General features: G+C 34.3%; 1 protein-coding gene and 1 long non-coding RNA gene across 5 annotated transcripts in view; one reads left to right on the plus strand and one right to left on the minus strand.

The window, feature by feature from the left end:
- Window positions 1-20,768, plus strand: part of ITGB8 (integrin subunit beta 8) — a 98,915-nt gene that overhangs the window by 44,745 nt on the left and 33,402 nt on the right. For 3 of the 4 annotated variants that reach the window (XM_059885664.1, NM_001192875.3, XM_059885663.1), the window contains 4 exons: window positions 2,762-2,933; window positions 12,039-12,285; window positions 13,624-13,789; window positions 14,375-14,533. In XM_059885664.1, coding sequence (XP_059741647.1) covers window positions 2,762-2,933; window positions 12,039-12,285; window positions 13,624-13,789; window positions 14,375-14,533 — 744 coding nt within the window. Of the gene's footprint in view, window positions 1-2,761; window positions 2,934-9,255; window positions 9,334-12,038; window positions 12,286-13,623; window positions 13,790-14,374; window positions 14,534-20,768 lie in introns of those variants that run through there. The other variant, XM_015468532.3, reaches the window with a different exon arrangement.
- LOC132345073 (uncharacterized) overlaps window positions 13,783-20,768 on the minus strand; it is a 29,247-nt gene continuing 22,261 nt past the window's right edge. Inside the window, exon 3 of the long non-coding RNA XR_009494196.1 lies at window positions 13,783-14,196. This is a non-coding gene — a long non-coding RNA (uncharacterized lncRNA). The remainder of the gene's footprint in view (window positions 14,197-20,768) is intronic.

Below are 20,768 nucleotides of genomic sequence, written 5' to 3' on the forward strand. Positions count from 1 at the left end.
AACACTCAGGGCTGATCTTCTTCAGAATGGACTGGTTGGAACTCCTTGCAGTCCAAGGGACTCTCAAGAGTTTTCTCCAACACCACAGTTCAAAAGCATCAATTCTTCGGTGCTCAGCCTTCTTCACAGTCCAACTCTCACATCCATACATGATCACAGGAAAAACCATAGCCTTCACTAGACGGACCTTTGTTGGCAAAGTAATATCTCTATATATGCTATCTAGGTTGGTCATAACTTTCCTTCTAAGGAGTAAGCGTCTTTTAATTTCATGGCTGCAATCACCATCTGCAGTGATTTTGGAGCCCCCAAAAATATAGTCTGACACTGTTTCCACTGTTTCCTCATCTATTTCCCATGAAGTGATGGGACCAGATGCCATGATGTTAGTTTTCTGAATGTTGAGCTTTAAGCCAACTTTTTCACTCTCCTCTTTCACTTTCATCAAGAGGCTTTTGAGTTCCTCTTCACTTTCTGCCATAAGTGTGGTGTCATCTGCATATCTGAGGTTATTGATATTTCTCCTGGCAATCTTGATTCCAGCTTGTGCTTCTTCCAGCCCAGCGTTTCTCATGATGTACTCTGCATATAAGTTAAATAAGCAGGGTGACAATATACAGCCTTGACGTACTCCTTTTCCTATTTGGAACCAGCCTGTTGTTCCATGTCCGGTTCTAACTGTTGCTTCCTGACCTGCATACAGGTTTCTCAAGAGGCAGGTCAGGTGGTCTGGTATTCCCATCTCTTTCATAATTTTCCACAGTTTATTGTGATCCACACAGTCAAAGGCTTTGGCATAGTCAATAAAGCAGAAATAGATAGCATATTAAAAATGTAAAAGGTATTTTTTAACACTCAAGCCATACATCTACGAGCTATGGTTGTGTTTGTCTCACTGTCTCTAGTTTTCCAACCCTTGTTCTAAATTGACAGAATTAAATTAAAATCCTTATATGAATGTTTTTATACTGCCTACTTCCATTCCATCTAATTCTGCATCAGTGCTAGGGATCTCTGTATTCATAATTAGTGATCTCACATTCAAGTAATATTAAACTTGATAATCTCCTTTCTCCATAACTCTATGACATTCTTTGCTTCCTCTAAATTTAATGCCTATCAAAAGCAGAGACATTACTTTGCCAACAAAGGTCCGTCTAGTCAAGGCTATGGTTTTTCCAGTAGTCATGTATGTGGATGTGAGAGTTGGACTGTGATGAAAGCTGAGCACCGACAAATTGATGCTTTTGAACTGTGGTGTTGGAGAAGACTCTTGAGGGTCCCTTGGACTGCAAGGAGATCCAACCAGTCCATTCTAAAGGAGATCAGTCCTGGGTGTTCTTTGGAAGGAATGATGCTAAAGCTGAAGCTCCAGTACTTTGGCCATCTCATGCTAAGAGTTGACTCATTGTAAAAGACTCTGATGCTGGGAGGGATTGGGGGCAGGAGGAGAAGGGGATGACAGAGGATGAGATGGCTGGATCGCATCACCGACTTGATGGATGTGAGTTTGAGTGAACTCTGGGAGTTGGTGATGGACAGGGAGGCCCGGCGTGCTCCAGTTCATGGGGTCGCAAGGAGTCAGACACAACTGAGTGACTGAACTAATTAACTAACTAATGATAATTACATTAACTCACTTAATGGTTGAATTCTCTAATGGTCTGCTGACTTAAACAGGGACTCTATCCGTCTTGTTCCATTCTGCATCCTCAGTACCTAACAGAACTACTGAGTTAGTATTCAATCAATACTCTTTTGATTGAATGAATACTTGATTGGAAATGCAATTTTTTGAATCATTTGAACCGGAGAAGGAATGACTGAATGCCAGATCAAAATAACCACTCCCAGGAAGATCACTAAGCAAATATTCATCTAATATATATAGCAAATATCCCAAATAATTCAGGCCAACATTATATATAATAAACTATATTTCTATACTTTTCAATACATTTTCTGTTCTTAGGGAGAAAAACTGGTTACATGACAAATAAAAATATTAAATTTTTCTCAGTCAAGATAAATTTTAAGCTTGCTCAACTAATTCCAAGTTTATTGGATGGCTATGGAATTAGCATGAACTAACCAATGCTGAATTGTAATGAAAGTTCAAGATTCAGTTGCAAAATCAGGAGAATCTGAGCTGCAATTTTATATCTCCCAGACTCACTGTGGCATCTTCCTTGGTTTACTGAATTACTTACATGCTATTATGCGTATAAGAAGTGAGGGAATTTTCAGTCCAAGAAATATAGATTTCCAGTTCATTCTTTTATGAATTTTGGTACCTCATTAGGCATGTGATTTCTGAGGACTTGCTCCCACATTCTAAACATAATAGAATATAGTAAACATACCAGTTGGGTTCTTTGAAAATTAAAGCTTAAGTGCAGAACCACACTGAATGGTCTATTTTGCCTAAATTTTCTTCTGGAGCAGTATTTCCAAAGTAAAATATTTAGAAAGAATTAAATTGGTATAATTTTACAGTGATCAGTTAATAATATTTAAAGTACTTGGTTTAAATCTCCTTTTTAATATTCATTTTTTCTTTCAAAATAAGATTTAGAAATTAAACTTATTTAAGACAAATTTGCCAGTATTCTTCTTGGAAACATGCAGCTATTCTTAACAGTCATATAATTTGTACAATATTGGAAGATGGTTTCTTGGTAGTACTCATTATGTGGTTTTCTTTGGTTATAACTGGGATGATATGCACTAAAACATCATTGATTTTCCTTCTTTTAAACAGGATTTCATTTCAGGTGGATCAAAGAATGAACGTTGTGACACTGTTTCCAATTTAATACACAAAGGCTGCTCAATTGATTTAATAGAATACCCTTCTGTGCGTGTAATGCCAAGTGAAAATGAAATTAATACCCAGGTGACACCAGGAGAAGTGCTGATCCAGCTGCATCAAGGTACGGTTATTTTCAAATATATCAACGTTTATTCTCAAGTTAGAATTGTATCTAGCCTTTGTTGCTGTATATGTGCTCAGTCCTGTCTGACTCTTTGCGACCCCATGGACTGTAGCCCACCAGGCTCCTCTGTCCATGGGATTTCCCAGGCAAGAATACTGGAGTGGGTTGCCATTTCCTTCACCAAAGGATCTTCCTGACCAAGGGATCAAACTCATATCTCCTGTGTCTCATGCATTGGTAGGCAGATTCTTTACCACTGAGTCACCTGGGAAGCTCCTGCTGCTAAGTCACTCCAGTCGTGTCTGACTCTGTGTGACCCCATAGACGGCAGCCCACCAGGCTCCGCCATCCCTGAGATTCTCCAGGCAAGAACACTGGAGTGGGTTGCCATTTCCTTCTCCAATGCATGAAAGTGAAAAGTGAAAGAGAAGTCACTCAGTCGTGTCCGACCCTCAGCAACCCCATGGACTGCAGCCTTCCAGGTGCCTCCATCCATGGGATTTTCCAGGCAAGAATACTGGGAAGCTCCTAACTAGCCTTATTTGTTCATATTTAACATTTTATGACAGGCAGTATTGTTGCTGTAGAAATGACAGTGGGCTCAGAATCAAGAAATCAGAATTCTAGTCTTTCTTGTGCCTATAGCTAGCTAGCTGTGTGGCCTCGGACATTCTCTGCAAACCTGACCACGCTATATTATAATTATGTGTTTCCAGTCTTGATCACATTATACTATAATTGTGTTCCTAGGACACTGCCAGCTCTGTATAAGAAGAAGAACATGTTTTATTCCATTTTGTTTTTCCAATGCCTATCAGAGTGCTGGCATGTAGTAAGCATTCCATAAGTGTTTGCTGAATTTGTTAGTTGATTAATTAGTAAGAGATGTGAATTAGTCTTAGAGCCTCTGTGATAAGCTTTTAAAAACAAAACTATAATTCATAATTATCATAATTAACTTGAGCTGCTTTAGTCCCTGAGAGTAGTGCACACTTTTCGTCCTATACTTCTCTAATACTTGTCCTTCCATACATTTGTATTCCACAGTTTGGCGTATGTAGTAGGCCACTGGAAATTATTCATTTTTTTTAGTGCCAGAGAGTCTTTTAGTGCCAGAGAGTTTTTTTAGTGTCATCGAGCAAACTGCATATGGCAAGATAAGTTCAAGTACAAAGATATGCATCACTAAATTATATACATTTAGTTTTAAGTGGTATGCAGTTGCCTTGAAGCCTTCATTATTTCATTTTGGGTGGTCTTGTCCTGTTACTAAATTTTTGAATAACTATTATCGACAAATGCCCTCCCAATTCCAAGGTATTTTTCTCAGACTCTTTGATTACCAGAATAACAAAGTCCATTTCTTTCTTGGCCTTAGGCATACTCCCAGCTTCCAATTAAAACTGTGCACATCACCATATCAAATAATTATACAGACTAGTATGGACATATGAATGCTAGCTGCAAAGGGATACACAAAAATGAAAGTAACTAGGTTGGTATTATAACACTTGTCACCTTCTATTGCTGCCATAACGAAATACCATATAGTAAGTAGCTTAAACAAAAGAAATTTATTTTCTCACAGTTCTAGGACCTAGAAAGTCTGCCATCAAGGCACTGCCAGATTCAGTTTCTGAAGGGGGAAAGAGTGATAGATAGAAAAGGAGCACTCTGTTGCATCTACATATAAGCCCACTGATTCCATCATGAGGACCCGACCCTCAGAACATCATCTAAACCTAATCAACTCCCAAAGGCTCCATCTCCAAGCATTACCATATTGTGAGTCAGGACTTTAATATATAAATTTGGGGGGGGGGGTTTCAGTCCATAGTCCTTGATATATAAAATAATATTTTCAAAGTCCATGAAATAGTTTTAGAAATTAATTTTATTTTATGCAAAAAAACTGAACTCCAAGTGAAACTGTTTTTATAGGCCAACATCTCTGAACACCTTGCAATAAAATTTGAAGCCAATATAAGATGATTAACAAATATTAAATAATAGAGAAACTAAGGAAAGCTTCTCCTAAATAAATTCTATTTCCAAGAATAAATCAAAATTCTACTCATAGACGATTTAATAATAATGATAATAACAGTAGCACACATCAGAACATAATGGGATGTGTTCAAAGCTGCTCTCAGGAAAACTCAGAACTTTAAATGCTTTTATCATTGAAAAAAATGAAGCATACAGATAAAGATATAGGAACAACAAAAACAAAATTAATTAAGAAAAAAACGAAATGAAATAAAAAATAGAAATTAAAAAAGAAACGAATGTATAAATCTAATAGCTAAATCGATGGCAATGCTAATTAGAAAAAGAAGACCCAAAGCAAATGACCTGATTATACAGACTATGACCAGATAAAAAAATATTGGGGGGGAAAACTTCAATACATTAAAAATGGTAAAATATATAAATTATGATAAAAATAATTTCCTAGGAGAATATAGAAGACTAAAATTGACTCAAGAAGAAGTAGAACCCTAAGAAATATAATAAAGATATAAGAAGTTAAGAAAATTCTAAAAGAAACTCTCCCTAAAAACATTAGGTCTAAATATTTTCATGGGAAATACACTTTAATGTTCACCTAAACATTCAAGGAACACATTATCCCTAGGCTACATAAATTCTCCCATGGTTTTTTGAGAAGGCATAGAAGAGAAGCTACTCAATCTTTACAAGTTATCATAACATTAGGATCAAATCCCTAATAACATTTTAAATAATCAAATTAAACTTCATGTGATAATAAGAACAATAAGAACAATGTCACCATACAAGTAGATTTAACCTGCAGTAGTTGATTATCTTAAAATCAATGTATTTTTTTGTTATCTTAGTTTGCCAAAAGAATAAAAATATATATTGTTATCTCAAGATGCCAGAAATCATACAATAAAATTTAGTGTCCATTCCTGCCCAAATGAAATTGAAGAATACTTTGTTAATACACATTAAAATCCTTCTGAAAGTTTTATATAAAAGCAATCAGACAAGAAAACCAAATATAAGCTATAAACATATTGAAAAGATAAAGCAAAATTAATCTTATATGTCTACACAGAAATCCAAGCAAATCAAACAAAACTAACACTAAAGTTAAAAGGCTGTGAAAGGAAAATTTTTAAATATTAAATGTAATCTAAAAGAGATCATTTCAAAGCAGCAACCTAAAACATAAACTGTCTGGCAATAAACTTTCTAAAAAATGTGTAGAGTCCATTGTGCTACCTAAAAGCCAGTATGAATAAATGCAGAAGAATTCTATGTTCCTAAAAAGGAAAATAATATTATAACAATTACAATTTTATATATATATGTATATATCCAGTAATATAACAAAATCTAAGTGAATCAATAAATGTAAGACAATCCCAATGAAACTTGAATGCACTTTGTTGGAACAAATATTCAATGATACTCATTATACATGTATATATCTGTATCTGTCGGTCTCTCCATGTATATATAACAACCTATTTATTTAGGGTACATTTCTAGTCATAGATTTACTAGGTTATATATATTATTAGATTATTCACACACAAAAAATCATATCCAGTTAGGCTTTCCAGAATCAACTTTGCCTATTTCTCATTCTTTTTAATCTCTTCAGTTTGTTAAGTGTAACTAGTCCATTAACTATTTTCATTTGTTTTGTTCCCAGTACTAGAAAGCTTGAACCTTTTTCTTAAGTTTATTAACTATCTTTACCTCTCTATTTTGTGTGTGATTTTTCAACAGCTTACAGATGAGGCTTATCATATATTGTTTGCCTCCAAAAATATGAATAGCCTTTAAAAATATCTGGCTCTTTTTTAAATACTTAAGATTTGAAAATTACAAGGTGCATTTTTTCTACTTGTATGTTACATTTAAATTTATACACTTACATGAATTTAGTTTGTTCTCTTTTGTAGACATAATGGTGGCTGAATCCTCCTGAAACTATAAAATAATAGTTCAAAACTTGAGAAATTGTTTCAGTGCTGTAGATAAGCAATGGCAGTGGTGGTAACAATGCAGGAGAAAAATGGCCAGACTTGAGAGATAATGTGGACGTTTTGTCCCCAGAGATTGGTGAAATCATTATGGGGCTTGATTTTAGTCAATACTAATGAATTTGTGTATGAAAATACTTTAATTGTCTAGTGTGTATAAGTTATCCTTCCTATAGCTATGAAAAACTGTATTTTTATAATCTGCATATATAGCAAATAATTATTAAAATAGGTATAATAAATTCATCTAAAAATGCACTGTGGCATCAAAGACATGCTAGCTTTGGGGCATAATATATAAAGCTGTATCTGGAATTTTACCAATTCTAGATATATGTATAAACCTCATTCCTTATGATGTAAAACTCCTTTACACTCTAACACAGAGATAAGAGCTGAGGGTCTGTTATAATGCATACTATGTGTAAAATATGTTTATTCCCTAATCTGATATTTATTTGTTAGATTTATTTATAGACAATCACTTTATTTTTTGTATGATTAAAAACTCATGACCTATGTAGCATCTATTAAGAATTTTTTAAAGCTTTTATGGATATTTCTATTATATCATATACTGACTAAGCTTTTAAAAGAATATTAAGAATATGTACAAAATACACAAAATCAAATATTTTAAATGAGATTTTAAAAGGACACTTTCTTTTACTTTATACTTCTTAAACTATACCTCTTTTTCTTATTTTCACCTATCAATCTTATGGAGAAATAATAACAGAAATAGGCCACTGATCCTAGTTGGTATTCCCTAAGAACAGTGAAATGAGATGAAATCTTTAGGAGGGTAGGGAAGAGAAGAGAATTCTCAATTTCTGCTTCAGAAGTAATATATGACAGGGATTAGTATAATTTATACTTCACTAACTGAAGAAAATGTTTCAAACTTGATTCATTTAATAATATTAAAGAAAAAACTGATTTAGTGTAGCTTAATTTAAAATGTAAGATTCTTCAGGTATTCTTGAATTCAAAACTTAAAAAAAAACATACAGAGTCATGCATTTTTCCTCAACACCTGGCCCGTATCCCTTATTTTACCCCTACAGAAATCCAGAAATGTGCCAGAGTCTGTACCTTGATGTTTCAAACCTGTCTCATTCTTGGACCTTTTCCTTCCCCTGCCCAAAGACAATGAATAGAAATTGGCAGCTCTTTTTTCCTTTTACATGTCTCCATATTTTCTTACGAGTTGTTAGTTTCATCTTATGCAGAATATTTTTTAGTGTTTTAGAATCTTTTCTTAGTGTCCAGACATGTTTATTGCAACTAGTTCTTCAGAGATGCTCACACTATTAGTTGAGTGATTTAAAACTCATTCTAACAACTTTAGTTCTTTGGTCTATTCAAACCAATATTGGCAATAGCTGTAAGTAGGTCTCAACTTTCCTCCAAGTCCCCTTTCTTATTCTATGTCACAAACTTTTTTTTTGCCTTTGAAGTTAATCAAGGGAATAGGATTAGAGCCTTTAAAATCTCAAAATATAAAGATGAAGCTTTCCTGTAGCTAACGTAAGTGGTGACATAAATATTTGGAGGCCAGATGATACTCTTTTCCTCCTACAGAGAGAAACTATTAATATTTAAGATCTCCTGAACTAAGCGAAAGAAATTATAAATATCAGCTTCTTACTATGGTGTACATGTGGGCCTTTTCAAATGCTGTATGAAAATATTCTTCAATTATAGTTTAAAGAACATTTATGAGTGGCTATGCATGTACCAAATCAGAGGCTTCAGAGATGAATAAACAGTTTTTATCCTAATGTTGCTTAGAATCTAGTAGTAACAATAATGGTAATAATTACTAATGTCCATATATTTGTGTGTGCGTGGTAAGTCACTTTGTTGTGTCTGACTTTTTGCGACCCTGTGGACTGTAACCCTCGAGGCTCCTCTGTCCATGGGATTCTCCATGCAAGAATACTGGAGTGGGTTGCCATGCCCTCCTACAGCAGATCTTCCAGACCCATGGATCAAACCAGTGTCTCTTATGTCTCCTGCATTGGAAGGCGGGTTCTTTACCACTAATGCCATCTGGGAATTTACTAGATACCAAATATTGTGGTAAATATTTTCGATAGATCACTTCAGTTAGTAGCTCTTACTCACTAAAATAATCCACCCCCATGTAACTCCTCTCTCAGAGTAGCATTTAAGACTTTTCTGCTGGACTTTATATTACAATGGTGATAGCCACAGATACTGTTTTATTTTTAGATTTGATTCTTTCTCATTCAGTATATTCAAAACCTTTTTAATGTCATTTTCCCTTTGAGCCCAGTGTTGATGGAACCCCACTATGAACTGAATGAGGATTTTATCAAGGGACATAGTATCCATATTCCCATGAAAAGGTATTTATATCTACTGCCTATATGAAGAGAAGGTTTCTGCTTCATATTCAGTTATCCAATCCAAAGACAACTTGAGAGCGTAACAAGGTAGTGTCATGGAGTGTCATTTGCTCATCAGCAAAATATGGTAATCTAAGCTTGGCCCCTTCAGCTTCTTCCTTAACAAGCAGAGTGGTCTGGGGTTAGTCTATTTAGGGCTGCCCACCTTAAGCTCACTGCTTAAAGCTAAAACCTTTTAAGAAACTCAAGTGCTTTGCAGTTTTAAAGTAGCAATTATTGTTCTCTCCAGCAACGAGTACAAGTCCTGTGTACAGAAAAATTTTCCTTTCTCCTATGGTGAAAATTTGTCTTACTCAGGTGTCAGTTCATGCTGAGGTCTTCAACTGACCCAGGTACATGCGCTAATGCCAGCATCTATGTAATCCGAAATCAAGCCACAGCAGACTGCACCCTCTAAACCTGGTCACTTGGCAAGGGTTCCTAAAAGCTGTCTTTACTGAGGCTAGTGAGCCTAGGATTTGCTTGCTCAGCTGTAAACAGTTGATACGTGCTGAAAAGCAAAAGTGAAGTCGCTCAGTTGTGTCCGGCTCTTTGCGACCCCATGGACTGTAGCCTACGAGGTTCCTCCATCCATGGAATTTTCCAGGCAAGAATACTGGAGTGGGTTGCCATTTCATTCTCCAGGGGATCTTCCCGACCCAGGGATTGAACCTGGGTCTCCTTCATTGCAAAGAGGTGCTTTTACCGTCTGAGCCACCAGGGAAGCCAAGGCCCCTGAATGGCTGGAGCTCCCTGAATAGCTCAGGCCTCCAAGGACTGTGCTTTTGTTGATTCTGTACAGACTCTGCCTGTGGCTGCGATAACCAACCAACAATATAACAACTCACACAATACACTGAATATCTGATGTATTTTTCAGTGACTCTGTCAAAATAGGCAGCCATTCATCTTTAGGCAGAGCCAACATAAACTACAATGATCCATCAAGGTGAAAATACCATGTGGCCAGTGCCTAATGCCTCCAGCCATATGCCTAAGTCAACAATTAAAAAACAACTACACAAATTAAAAAAAAAATTAAATGCTGACCCACATATTAAAATACAAGTTCCTACACATGAACTACACTTCCCAATATACTCCATTTCTATTTTTCATCAATTCAGCTCTGTCTACCTGATTCTATCATTCTCCTGAATTAAACTTCTCTACCCAAACTTCAGGTCACTTCCATGGGTAGGCTTTTTCACCATATACTTAGAAAGCAGAACTGAATATATGCTCTCTGTAGGCAGCCCAGCTCCTAAAAACAGGGAGTGAGAAAGTTGACTGGGCTGGGCTATGCAAACCCAATTTCTCCTCCCAAACTCAGGCTGATGAAACAGAGATGTTATAATAAAGAATTTTCCTACATGTAAAGGCAAATTTAGGAATAATAAGCCACTTTCTCCCATAATTAATATTAATAAACCAAAAAGCTTTCTATTTTGAATACATTCCATAATCTGGCTGAAAAACATTTGAACTATTAAATAAGTTTATAATGTTGTTATTCTTATGCTATATTTTGTTATTATTATGCTTAAAATATGCTATATATTTAAGCATATTAAGACTGAAAATGACTTGATAAATTATAGGATTCTTTTTCATAAGTAGATCAGGTTACTAATTATGTACTCGAATTGGTATTTATTCATTTTTTTCCATTCAAAATATTCCCCATATACAAATAATTAATGACTTACAAAGAATTTGCTTTATTGTTTAAAAAAGTAAAATTCACAAATTGTCTGTATTTAAATTGATAACTTTTTACCACGTACTTTAAAAAGTTAAACACAGAAGTACTCATTCTGAAAGGTATCAGATCTTTGTATCACATGATAATGGACAGAGAACTAAATAAAACTGTAATGCAAAGACAGCTGTCTTTTGGAGGCTCCAACAATTCTCCTTATGGTGACTTTCTCATCCAGTTCCTTTGCCTCTGTGATCCCTCTTCAACATATATGTTTATTAAGCACTTATTATGCACTGGACAAATGCAGTCCCCTACATAGCTTAGGTTCTCAGTGTGGCTGCTGCATATCATTCTTTAGACCACTGTCTCATTTTTTCTTACAAATAATGGTTGGGAAGAATCTTATCAAACAACTCATGATGAGGTAGTAAGTATTCTGAATAGCTTAATGTACTTCTTAGTACCTGAGTTTCTGCATCTCATACATAAATATGCCTTAACCCCAAAGAATTAATTTACACCTGCATCCAATAAGGGGTAAATTTTCTTAGAATGCCTTTCTGGATGTCTTCAAACCTAAAAGTCACCTGCAAACAAACACATTCTTCTAGTCTCTCATAATAGAATGCTGCTTGATGTCTGGGCTGTGCTTTACTAGACACTAGAAATGCAGGTTCATATGGTGATAAATATATTCCCTATTACATTTATATTGAGTTGCTCTGTTTGCTGTTATCTTTGCCCCATAGAATTATGAGAAATGCTTTGTAGAAGTTGGAGACTAAAACATTGGTATGTTCTTCTAACTGCCTTAAAATTATTCCAGAATATTCCCAATTTCCTTCATTATGCACAAATTAGTGATCACTGTTCTATATCTAAAATGTGACTGATTTATTGATAGCTTAACCTGAGATGTTAAAAATGAATACTACACTATGTTTGTCTTTCTTTGAACTAGGAGCTGAAGCTAATTTTATGCTGAAAATTCATCCTCTGAAGAAATATCCTGTGGATCTTTATTATCTGGTTGATGTCTCAGCATCAATGCACAATAATATTGAAAAATTAAATTCAGTTGGAAATGATTTATCTAGAAAAATGGCATTTTTCTCCCGTGACTTTCGCCTTGGATTTGGCTCATACGTTGATAAAACAGTTTCACCATACATTAGTATCCATCCAGAAAGAATTCATAATCAATGCAGGTATCTAATACTAGACATGGACTTCCTAATGCTAAACAAGTTTAAAACCTTGTAAAATCTCATTTTGGTTTTATATCAAGGACTTACTAAATTATCTGTTTTTGTTTTAATTAAATGAGAAATAAAAATATTTATAGAGGAAGGACATTCCTATCTGAAAACTTCTAAGATTGAAGGGGGCTTTTATTTTTATATTTTTTCACTTAGTTTTTATTACAAACATTCAATAATCAGGCTACCATATATATAAATACCTCTTTGAATATTCTGTATTTCTTTTTTTTTATTGCTCCAAATTTGCTGAAGCAAGGCTTATCATTTTTAAAGTACTTATTTTGCCAGTATTGCACCTACATTTCCATTACTGTATTATGACTGTGTTTATAATTACATTGCTTATAATGTTATTTCAAAGAAAACTCAGCTAGCACATGGAGGGTAGGTAGGTCAAAAGATGAGGATTTGTTTGCTAAAAAGAGTTCTTTTTCTTATCATTTTGGAAGGCTGATTATAAATAGTGTGTGCCCTACAAAGAAAGGAAAACCGACCTTTAAAATACGAATTTCTCACACAACATTTAGCCTGTTGAATTTTCGAAGAGCAAATATAAATGTATCCAGTTCTTCCTTAACAAAACATTTAATTTTATCATCTTCTTTCTGACTTCCATATGTTGTCCAAATCACTTTACAGGGTATAGTCTAATTTACCAAAACAGCCCTGCTGTCTGTTGTAGTGGAAAAAGACTGATGCATCTCCATATGGAGCTTCATACACCTTCTCTCCAAGCACAGATGCACCTGAGAAATAATCCTTACCTTTGAGGACATCATGGAATTCTCAAAACAATTTTTATGAATTTTGACCATTCATCAATGATTCTACAAGAATCACTTTAAAATTAGCAAAATATTTTAAAATATCTAACAAAAGTATAGTATTTTAACGAAATTCCTAAAAATATTTCCCCAAAGTGTTTTTCAGTTGTTCCATGAACAAATGTGATAGGAAATCACTGAAAATTCTCATCTCCTCTTAAAAATCAATAGTATATATTAGCATAATAAAAGCCCTTAGGTGTCCTATATTAAAGGAACATGCTTAATCTTCTTTATGTTTTGAAACCAAGCCATTAATATTCCTACCTGCAAAGAAATATCCAGCAATATTGAGCTTTTCTCTGATTTTATAAAATATAGATTTTTCTCTAATAAAGTTTTATTGGCAAAAATAAAGTATTCCCTTCTCACATCAACCACACACTTTTACATGAGTAATATTTTGGATCTTTGAAGGACACACAGCAGAACAATTTGCATTTCTTCTTTACTCATACAGTGACTACAACTTAGACTGTATGCCTCCCCATGGGTACATCCATGTGCTGTCTTTGACGGAGAACATCACTGAGTTTGAAAAAGCAGTTCACAGACAGAAGATCTCTGGAAATATAGATACACCTGAAGGAGGTTTTGATGCTATGCTTCAGGCAGCTGTCTGTGAGGTAAGAAGTTTCATATTATTGAGTATTTGCTCAGATATAAAATTCCCCAAGAATTTATGATTTCTCTGTGATTTGTGGAGTGAAACATTGCATAAAAGAATACATTCTTCTCCTACCTCTTGTTTGTCACCAATGATACTCATTTTGGTATGTGTTCAGGACAGAGGGACTAAATTAGGAAAAGTTTATAAATAGGAAAAGATATAAGGGAAAGAAAAACTTATGTTCTTGGAAAATCATTTCCAAAAGGGCTGCTCTTTTCTCTCACCACTCTGCAAGGAAAAACCAGAAATAGCTTGTTGTCCTACTCACATCACATTAGGCAGTCTGAACTTTGTAAACCTGGCCTTTTCTTCCTCTGTTGGAACACCAGAAGTCTCTTGCCAGGAACTAGTGTGGTTTAATGGCTGTGGAAGAGGATATACAAATAAAAGTTAATGCTATTTGTGAAACAGCATTGAATTTATGCACATAACTCTAGCCTGACTTAATGTTTGTTAACTTATATTTAATGTTTACTTGAGATACAGACCACAGTAAAGATCTATGTGATTGTACAAGATCTAATTACATGTTTATTTTAAGAGTCATATTGGATGGCGAAAAGAAGCTAAAAGATTGCTGCTGGTGATGACAGATCAGACGTCTCATCTTGCTCTCGATAGCAAATTGGCAGGCATAGTGGTGCCAAATGACGGAAACTGCCATCTGAAAAACAACGTCTACGTCAGATCAACAAGCATGGTAGAGTAACAATAGCCTATTAGTAATTATGACTCTTTGGGTTAGTATAAGTTTAAATTGGCAAATTCAGCTGTCCCTGTACCAAGAAATTACCTAAAGGGTCATGATCCAGAGTCAGGACAAGTCATGAGAGACAAGTTACAGAACAATGCAATCTATAAATTTTGATCAATAAAATGTAAGGCTGAAATACATGGATAACATCTAGTAGCTGACTCTCTAATGTCCTACAAAACAATGTGTAATTTATGAAAATAAAAGTGATAGAAAAGCTTACTTTTTTAGGCAACTGAAGAACCTTCAAAGGAAAAGAGCATATACATATATGTTTGCCTGACTACTTGTAGCTAGTTCTACAGGGTTAGTATTGAAAAACATATTAGAGATGAAGAAAAGTGTATTTGGCCTGAGGAATCCTCAGAGAAAAACAGAATCTAAGTAGAGACTAGGGGGGAAAAGGAGTAAAACAAGGTTGGCTTTCAATATTTTATATTTCACTCCTTCCTTCTGAAGTTTATCTGTATTTGGGCTTCCCTGGGTGGCTCAGATGGTAAATAATCTACCTGCAATGCTGAAGACCTGGGTTTGATTCCTGGGTCGTGAAAATCCCCTGGAGAAGGGAGCTTCCTGAGGGTTAGTTTCACCTCTGAATCATATATTTAAATACAATCTCCTAGAGCCGTATTTCCCAGCATTAGCTATTCTACATGTAGAAAATCAATTGCATAAAGCATCATTTATTTTTGATGTGATCCCTGTTTATACATGCATGCAAATGTTAGAACAAAAGCTTCCAAACTTTCTTATATTGTGGCACCTAGCTCTTAGTAATCTTTACCCTGGTACACATAGGCAAAACAAACAGACAGCCTGACAGTTCTGTTTATTAAGTAGTTAGGGCCAAATAACATAACTACTTATGTTCTAAAAACCTAGTAGCCAGTTAAAACAATAATACAGATGAATCATTTGTGTCATTCTTAGTTATAATGGGAACTTCCCAAGCCTTGGAATCAAACAGGACATAGCCACCCTCACTTTCTGTTACATACTGATTTTCATGCTGCTTAGTTTTGCTAAGATATGACATCATGTAAAAGAACAGAGCCAAATGTAATCATAAAGCAGTGAACCACTTCCAGCTGGTAGTTCACGGATACTTGACAGATGTCAAGTATTACTATGCTTCCCTTAAATATTTAAGATATTTTGCAGCACCCTGGTGAGTGCACCACAGTGCCTGAAGACACCTCATGCACAGTTTGGGAAATGTAATATCAGAAGCATATAAATTATGATGAAATGTGTGTGGTTCCTATAAGTGAAATTTAAATAGTTTTAGTTAGTTAATCTTAAATGCCCTACCAGACTTTTTGAAAGTCTAAAGGAACAACTGCATTACCACATAAAACAAGATTAACCCTTGGTTGGTTTAGATTCTTGAAAGCAACCTCAACATTTAAAGATTTTTAAAGTAGCTAGAATTTGAATTTTAAAATCTAGGATTTGGAGTTATTCCCTTAGTGTCTTTCTTATTGTTGATTCTCTCCTACTCAGTCACATTTCACTTCAGTAGATTCATCCATTTTAGTCATTTATTATCTTTCCTTCTGTTCAATCTCTTTTAATCTGAGATAGAGTTCTAATTCATTTACTGGGAGCTGAGAGAAGACAAGAGGAACCATTCTATTGTGAGAAAAGTAGAAGCTTTTTTTTAAGGAAAAATAATAATTACATTATTCTCAAACTGCATTGCAATTATCCTTTTAAAGTTTTGCCAAGTCACTGAAGTCAGCTCTCCACAACTGTACTTTAGATGGTGCTGCTGCTCATCTAGGAAGGATTCCTTAAGGCAAAGAAATGTCCTCATACTTTTAGACATATTCCATGCCATATAACCTTATAGAAACAAAGTATAATTCTGATGGAATTTTACACCGTGTTTGGACTCATATATCAGGAATTTGGACAAACTATCATGAAATGTACTTGTCTTCTTGAACACTGTTTTACCTACTTAAAAGAATGAACATGTCACTGATACCTTCCACATGTCACTGATAGCTACTGAATAAACCAATATTGCTACTACCTTCGAAGAATATTTTACCTCATTTATCCCAGGCCTGTGTTTTAAGGATGCCTTTCCTAAGAAGTCTTATTCCCTTCATTTCCAGGGACACTGCCCTAAAACAAAAGAAATTGAAGCATTTTGATTGATCCCTTGACTGTGCATTTATACACACAAGATGTACTACTGCTCTGAAACCTCCTCTATCTAAAGCTACCCTGAGCCTAACTCTAAGCATATTTATCTGCTCATATTAAAACGACTTCTATTCTCTCCTATTCAGCCATTATAGAGGAATTTGAAAAGATAAAGTTTAGATAAGCAATAAAATATTTTGCTTCTTAGTTTTATCTCCAGCAGCCAATACCAGTAATGTTGAATAGTATCTGGGCCTCTTGGTCCAAGACTCTGGTTCTTTCATTTATAAAAGGTAATAATTGATAAAAGGCATTTCATATGTCTAATTTACATCATCCAGAGTTCTACTGCTTATTCACATAGCTATTTCATGAGGATCAATGTGAATTTCAGAATAGTAACATCTACCATGATTTGAGGTTTTATTAACTGAAATCACTGTTGCTACATACAGTATCAGTATACTGCATACAGTACAGTGCATACTATATGAAATTTATCTTTATAACAACTTGGTAAGGTAGTCATAACTATCTTTCTTTTATAAACAGAAGAACTGAGGGTATAAGAAATTAAGAGACTTGACTGAGGACACACAGCTGAAAAGTTAATCAGTGGCAGAATCAGGGTTTAATCCAGTTCAATCTTTTAATAAATATGTATTCTTAACTACTTTGCCATACTGTCTCAAGGGATACCTAGAAGAAATAAGGTGGTGAAGTTCTTGGTGTAAATTTTACTCTACTTTCTAGTTGCAGTCTTACTTATAGAATAAATAAAATAAAGTAGATAATTGGTCTTATGTATATTACACAACGAGATAAAATTTTAAATAATTTATATTTAAACATTGTTATATTTTATATATGACCATTGGCAAATAATGTTATAGTATTAACTAAATTACATTTTCCACTGCTTTTTCTCCAAGTGCCAGAATGAAAAACTTGAGTAGTAATATAGTTTTATAATTTACCAGTTATAATTTATAACAGTTTAAAGTTTTAAAATTAATTCTAAAATGGTAGAGGTTAGTATAAAAATTATTAATGGTGTAGAAGACAAGTTGTTGATACTGAGGCTTTAGAATTTCATCCTGTTTCCCTACCCAGCTCCTCCAGGGTGATTCCCAACCTCATTCAGAGCCCTCTTCACAACCATTCACCCCCACCCTCAACTAAGAGTAACGCCAGAGTCTCCAATAACAATGAAACGGGCCCAGGGAGCAAGTATTTGGAAGAGGCAAACAGGTCACACAATGAACCATTATTAATGAGACTTTTAAATATTGCTGTGACTCTCAGTTCTCACGGAGAGATGCAAATAGGCGAGATCCTACCACACTGCTAATTGTATTTAGTAGCTTAGATTTGGTGTTTCTGTCTCTGAACCTTTTTTTTTTTCTTTTTGTGCCTCATCATTTTAAGGTCAGTGATTTTTCACTCCTCCTCTCATTTAACTCCCCTGAAGTCCTTTAATTTATTTAGATTCATAGAAATTACTAATATGTCATAAGAATAATAAAGTTAATTCTAATATGGCTAAACTAAAGCATATAATCAAAACTTTCACCCTATTTCCTGATTCATACTTCGTTTTTCTCTGCTTAACACTGTATAAAAAATTTTCAAAATTAAACAGATAAGATTAGTTTAGACTGTTAGCACTTCTGGGTTTTATGAACATGCACCATCAGCAAAGTAAATGGAATTTCACCCAGGCAAAAAGCACCTAGAAAGTTTTAAGTTTATATGCAATTTTTTAAAAAATATTGTTACAACTTTTAGTTTAAGGTAAGAGAGAACTTTCAGCAAGAGAAAAACAGAGTCACATACAGGGAACACCCATAAGGCTATCAGCTGATTTTACAGCAAGTTTTATAAAACAAGGGAGTGACATGACACACTTAAAAGTGCTGAAACAAAAAAAAAACCCTACAAGCTAGGATACTCTGTACAGCAAGTTATCATTCAGAATTGAAGGATATATAAAGAGCATCTCAGATAAGCCAAACTAAGAGAGTTAATCAATATTATCCAAACTTAACATGTTAAATGAAAAAGAAAAGGCTGTAACAAAGTAATAAATTATAGGAAGGGGGAAACACCACTGGTAAAGGCAGATATATAGCAACATGGTAGTTCAAATACTTAAATAAGCTAGTGAAAAGGTTAAGAGACAAAATTATAGAATCAACTAAAACTATAGTAAGTAGTTAAGGGATAGACATGAAAATGTAAAACATGATATCAAAAACACAAAAGGTAGAAAGGGGATAGTAAAAAATTTAGCTCTTCTACAGTACGTTTAAACTTAGATGACTATGGGCTTAAAACAAGCAGACATAGTTACACATCAACATATATGAACTCCATGGTAACCACAAATCAAACACCTACAATAGGTATACAAAAGCTAAAATGAAAAGAGATGAACTAAAGTCTAATACTAAACTAAAAAGAGACTAAAACTAAAAAGAGATGAACACAAGCATACTACTTAAAGCAAATCATCAAACTACAAAGGAACAGACTAAAACAAGAAGACAAAACAGAGAAACAACCAGAAAAAAGTAACAAAATGGCAATAAGCACATACCTACAAACAATAATTTTGAATATCTATGGGCAAAATGCTCCAATCAAAGGGCATAAGGTGGCTCATTGGATAAAAAAAAAAAAAGAACAACTATCTAACATGCTGCTGTAAGACACTCAAGTGAGAGCTACAGTTACACAGACTGGAAGTAAGGGGTTGAAAAAAGATACTCTATACAAATGGAAACAAAGGAAAGCTGAGGCAGCAGACCTGTATCAGACAAAGTAGACTTTAAAAGAAAGTCTGTAACATAAGACAAATAAGGGCATTAAATATTATATAATGATAAAGGGATCCATACAAGAGGAGATTACACTTATTAACATATATATGCCCAATATAGGAATACACACACACACAGAAATACAGGAAGAAATGGACAGTAATACAATAATAGTAGGACACTTTACCATCCCAATGACATCACTGGGGAGATCATCCAGACAGAAAATCAATAAGGGAACAGTGGCCTTAAATGAACCATTAGACAGTTGTAGGTATCTACAGGACATTCCATCCAAAAATAGCAGAATGCACAATCTTCTCAAGTATACATGAAACATTCTCCAGAGACCACATGCCAATTGCCTCGACAAATTTAAGAAGATAGAAATTATATCAAGCATCTTTTCTGACCACAATGACATGAACCTAGAAATCACTTATAGACAGAAAAGTGGGAAAAGAACAAAGACATGGAGACTAAACAATATGCTAGTAAGAAATCAGTGGTCAATAAAGAAATTGATGAGGAAATCAGAAAATAAATTGAAACAAATAAAAATGGAAACACAATACTCTAAAATCTATGGGATATACCAAAAGCAGTTCTAAGAGGGAGGTTTATAGTACAGGCCTATATCAAGAAATTAGGAAAAATTTAAATAAGCAGCCTAACTTACCATCTAAAGGAATTAGGAAAATAAACACAAAGTCCAAAGTCAGCAAAAGGAAGGGTATAATAAAGATTAAAGCAGAAATAAATAAATTGATGTTTATTTAATTTATTAAACTACAATAGAAAAGAACAACAAAACCAAGACCTGTTTTTTTTTTAAACATAAAATTAATAAGTAACATAAAATTAATAAGTTGTTGACCAGGATAATTAAGAAAAAAAAAAGAGAGTACCCAAATACATAAAATAAGACATGAAAGAGAAGTTCTGCTATAATCACAGAAATACAAATGATCATAAGAGAATACTAAGAACAGTTAATACCAACAAATTGGACAAACTAGAAGAAATAGGTAATTTCCTACAAACACACAATATTCTAAGACTGAATTAGGAAGAAATAGATAATTTGAACAGATCATTAACTAGTATTGATACTGAATCAATAATCAAAACCTCCCGAACTAAAGTCCAGGACCAAAGAGCTTCAGGAGAATGCCGCCAAACATACAAAGAAGAGTTAATATCTA

Source organism: Bos taurus, chromosome 4, assembly GCF_002263795.3.
Source record: "Bos taurus isolate L1 Dominette 01449 registration number 42190680 breed Hereford chromosome 4, ARS-UCD2.0, whole genome shotgun sequence".
Taxonomy (NCBI): Eukaryota; Metazoa; Chordata; class Mammalia; order Artiodactyla; family Bovidae; genus Bos; species Bos taurus.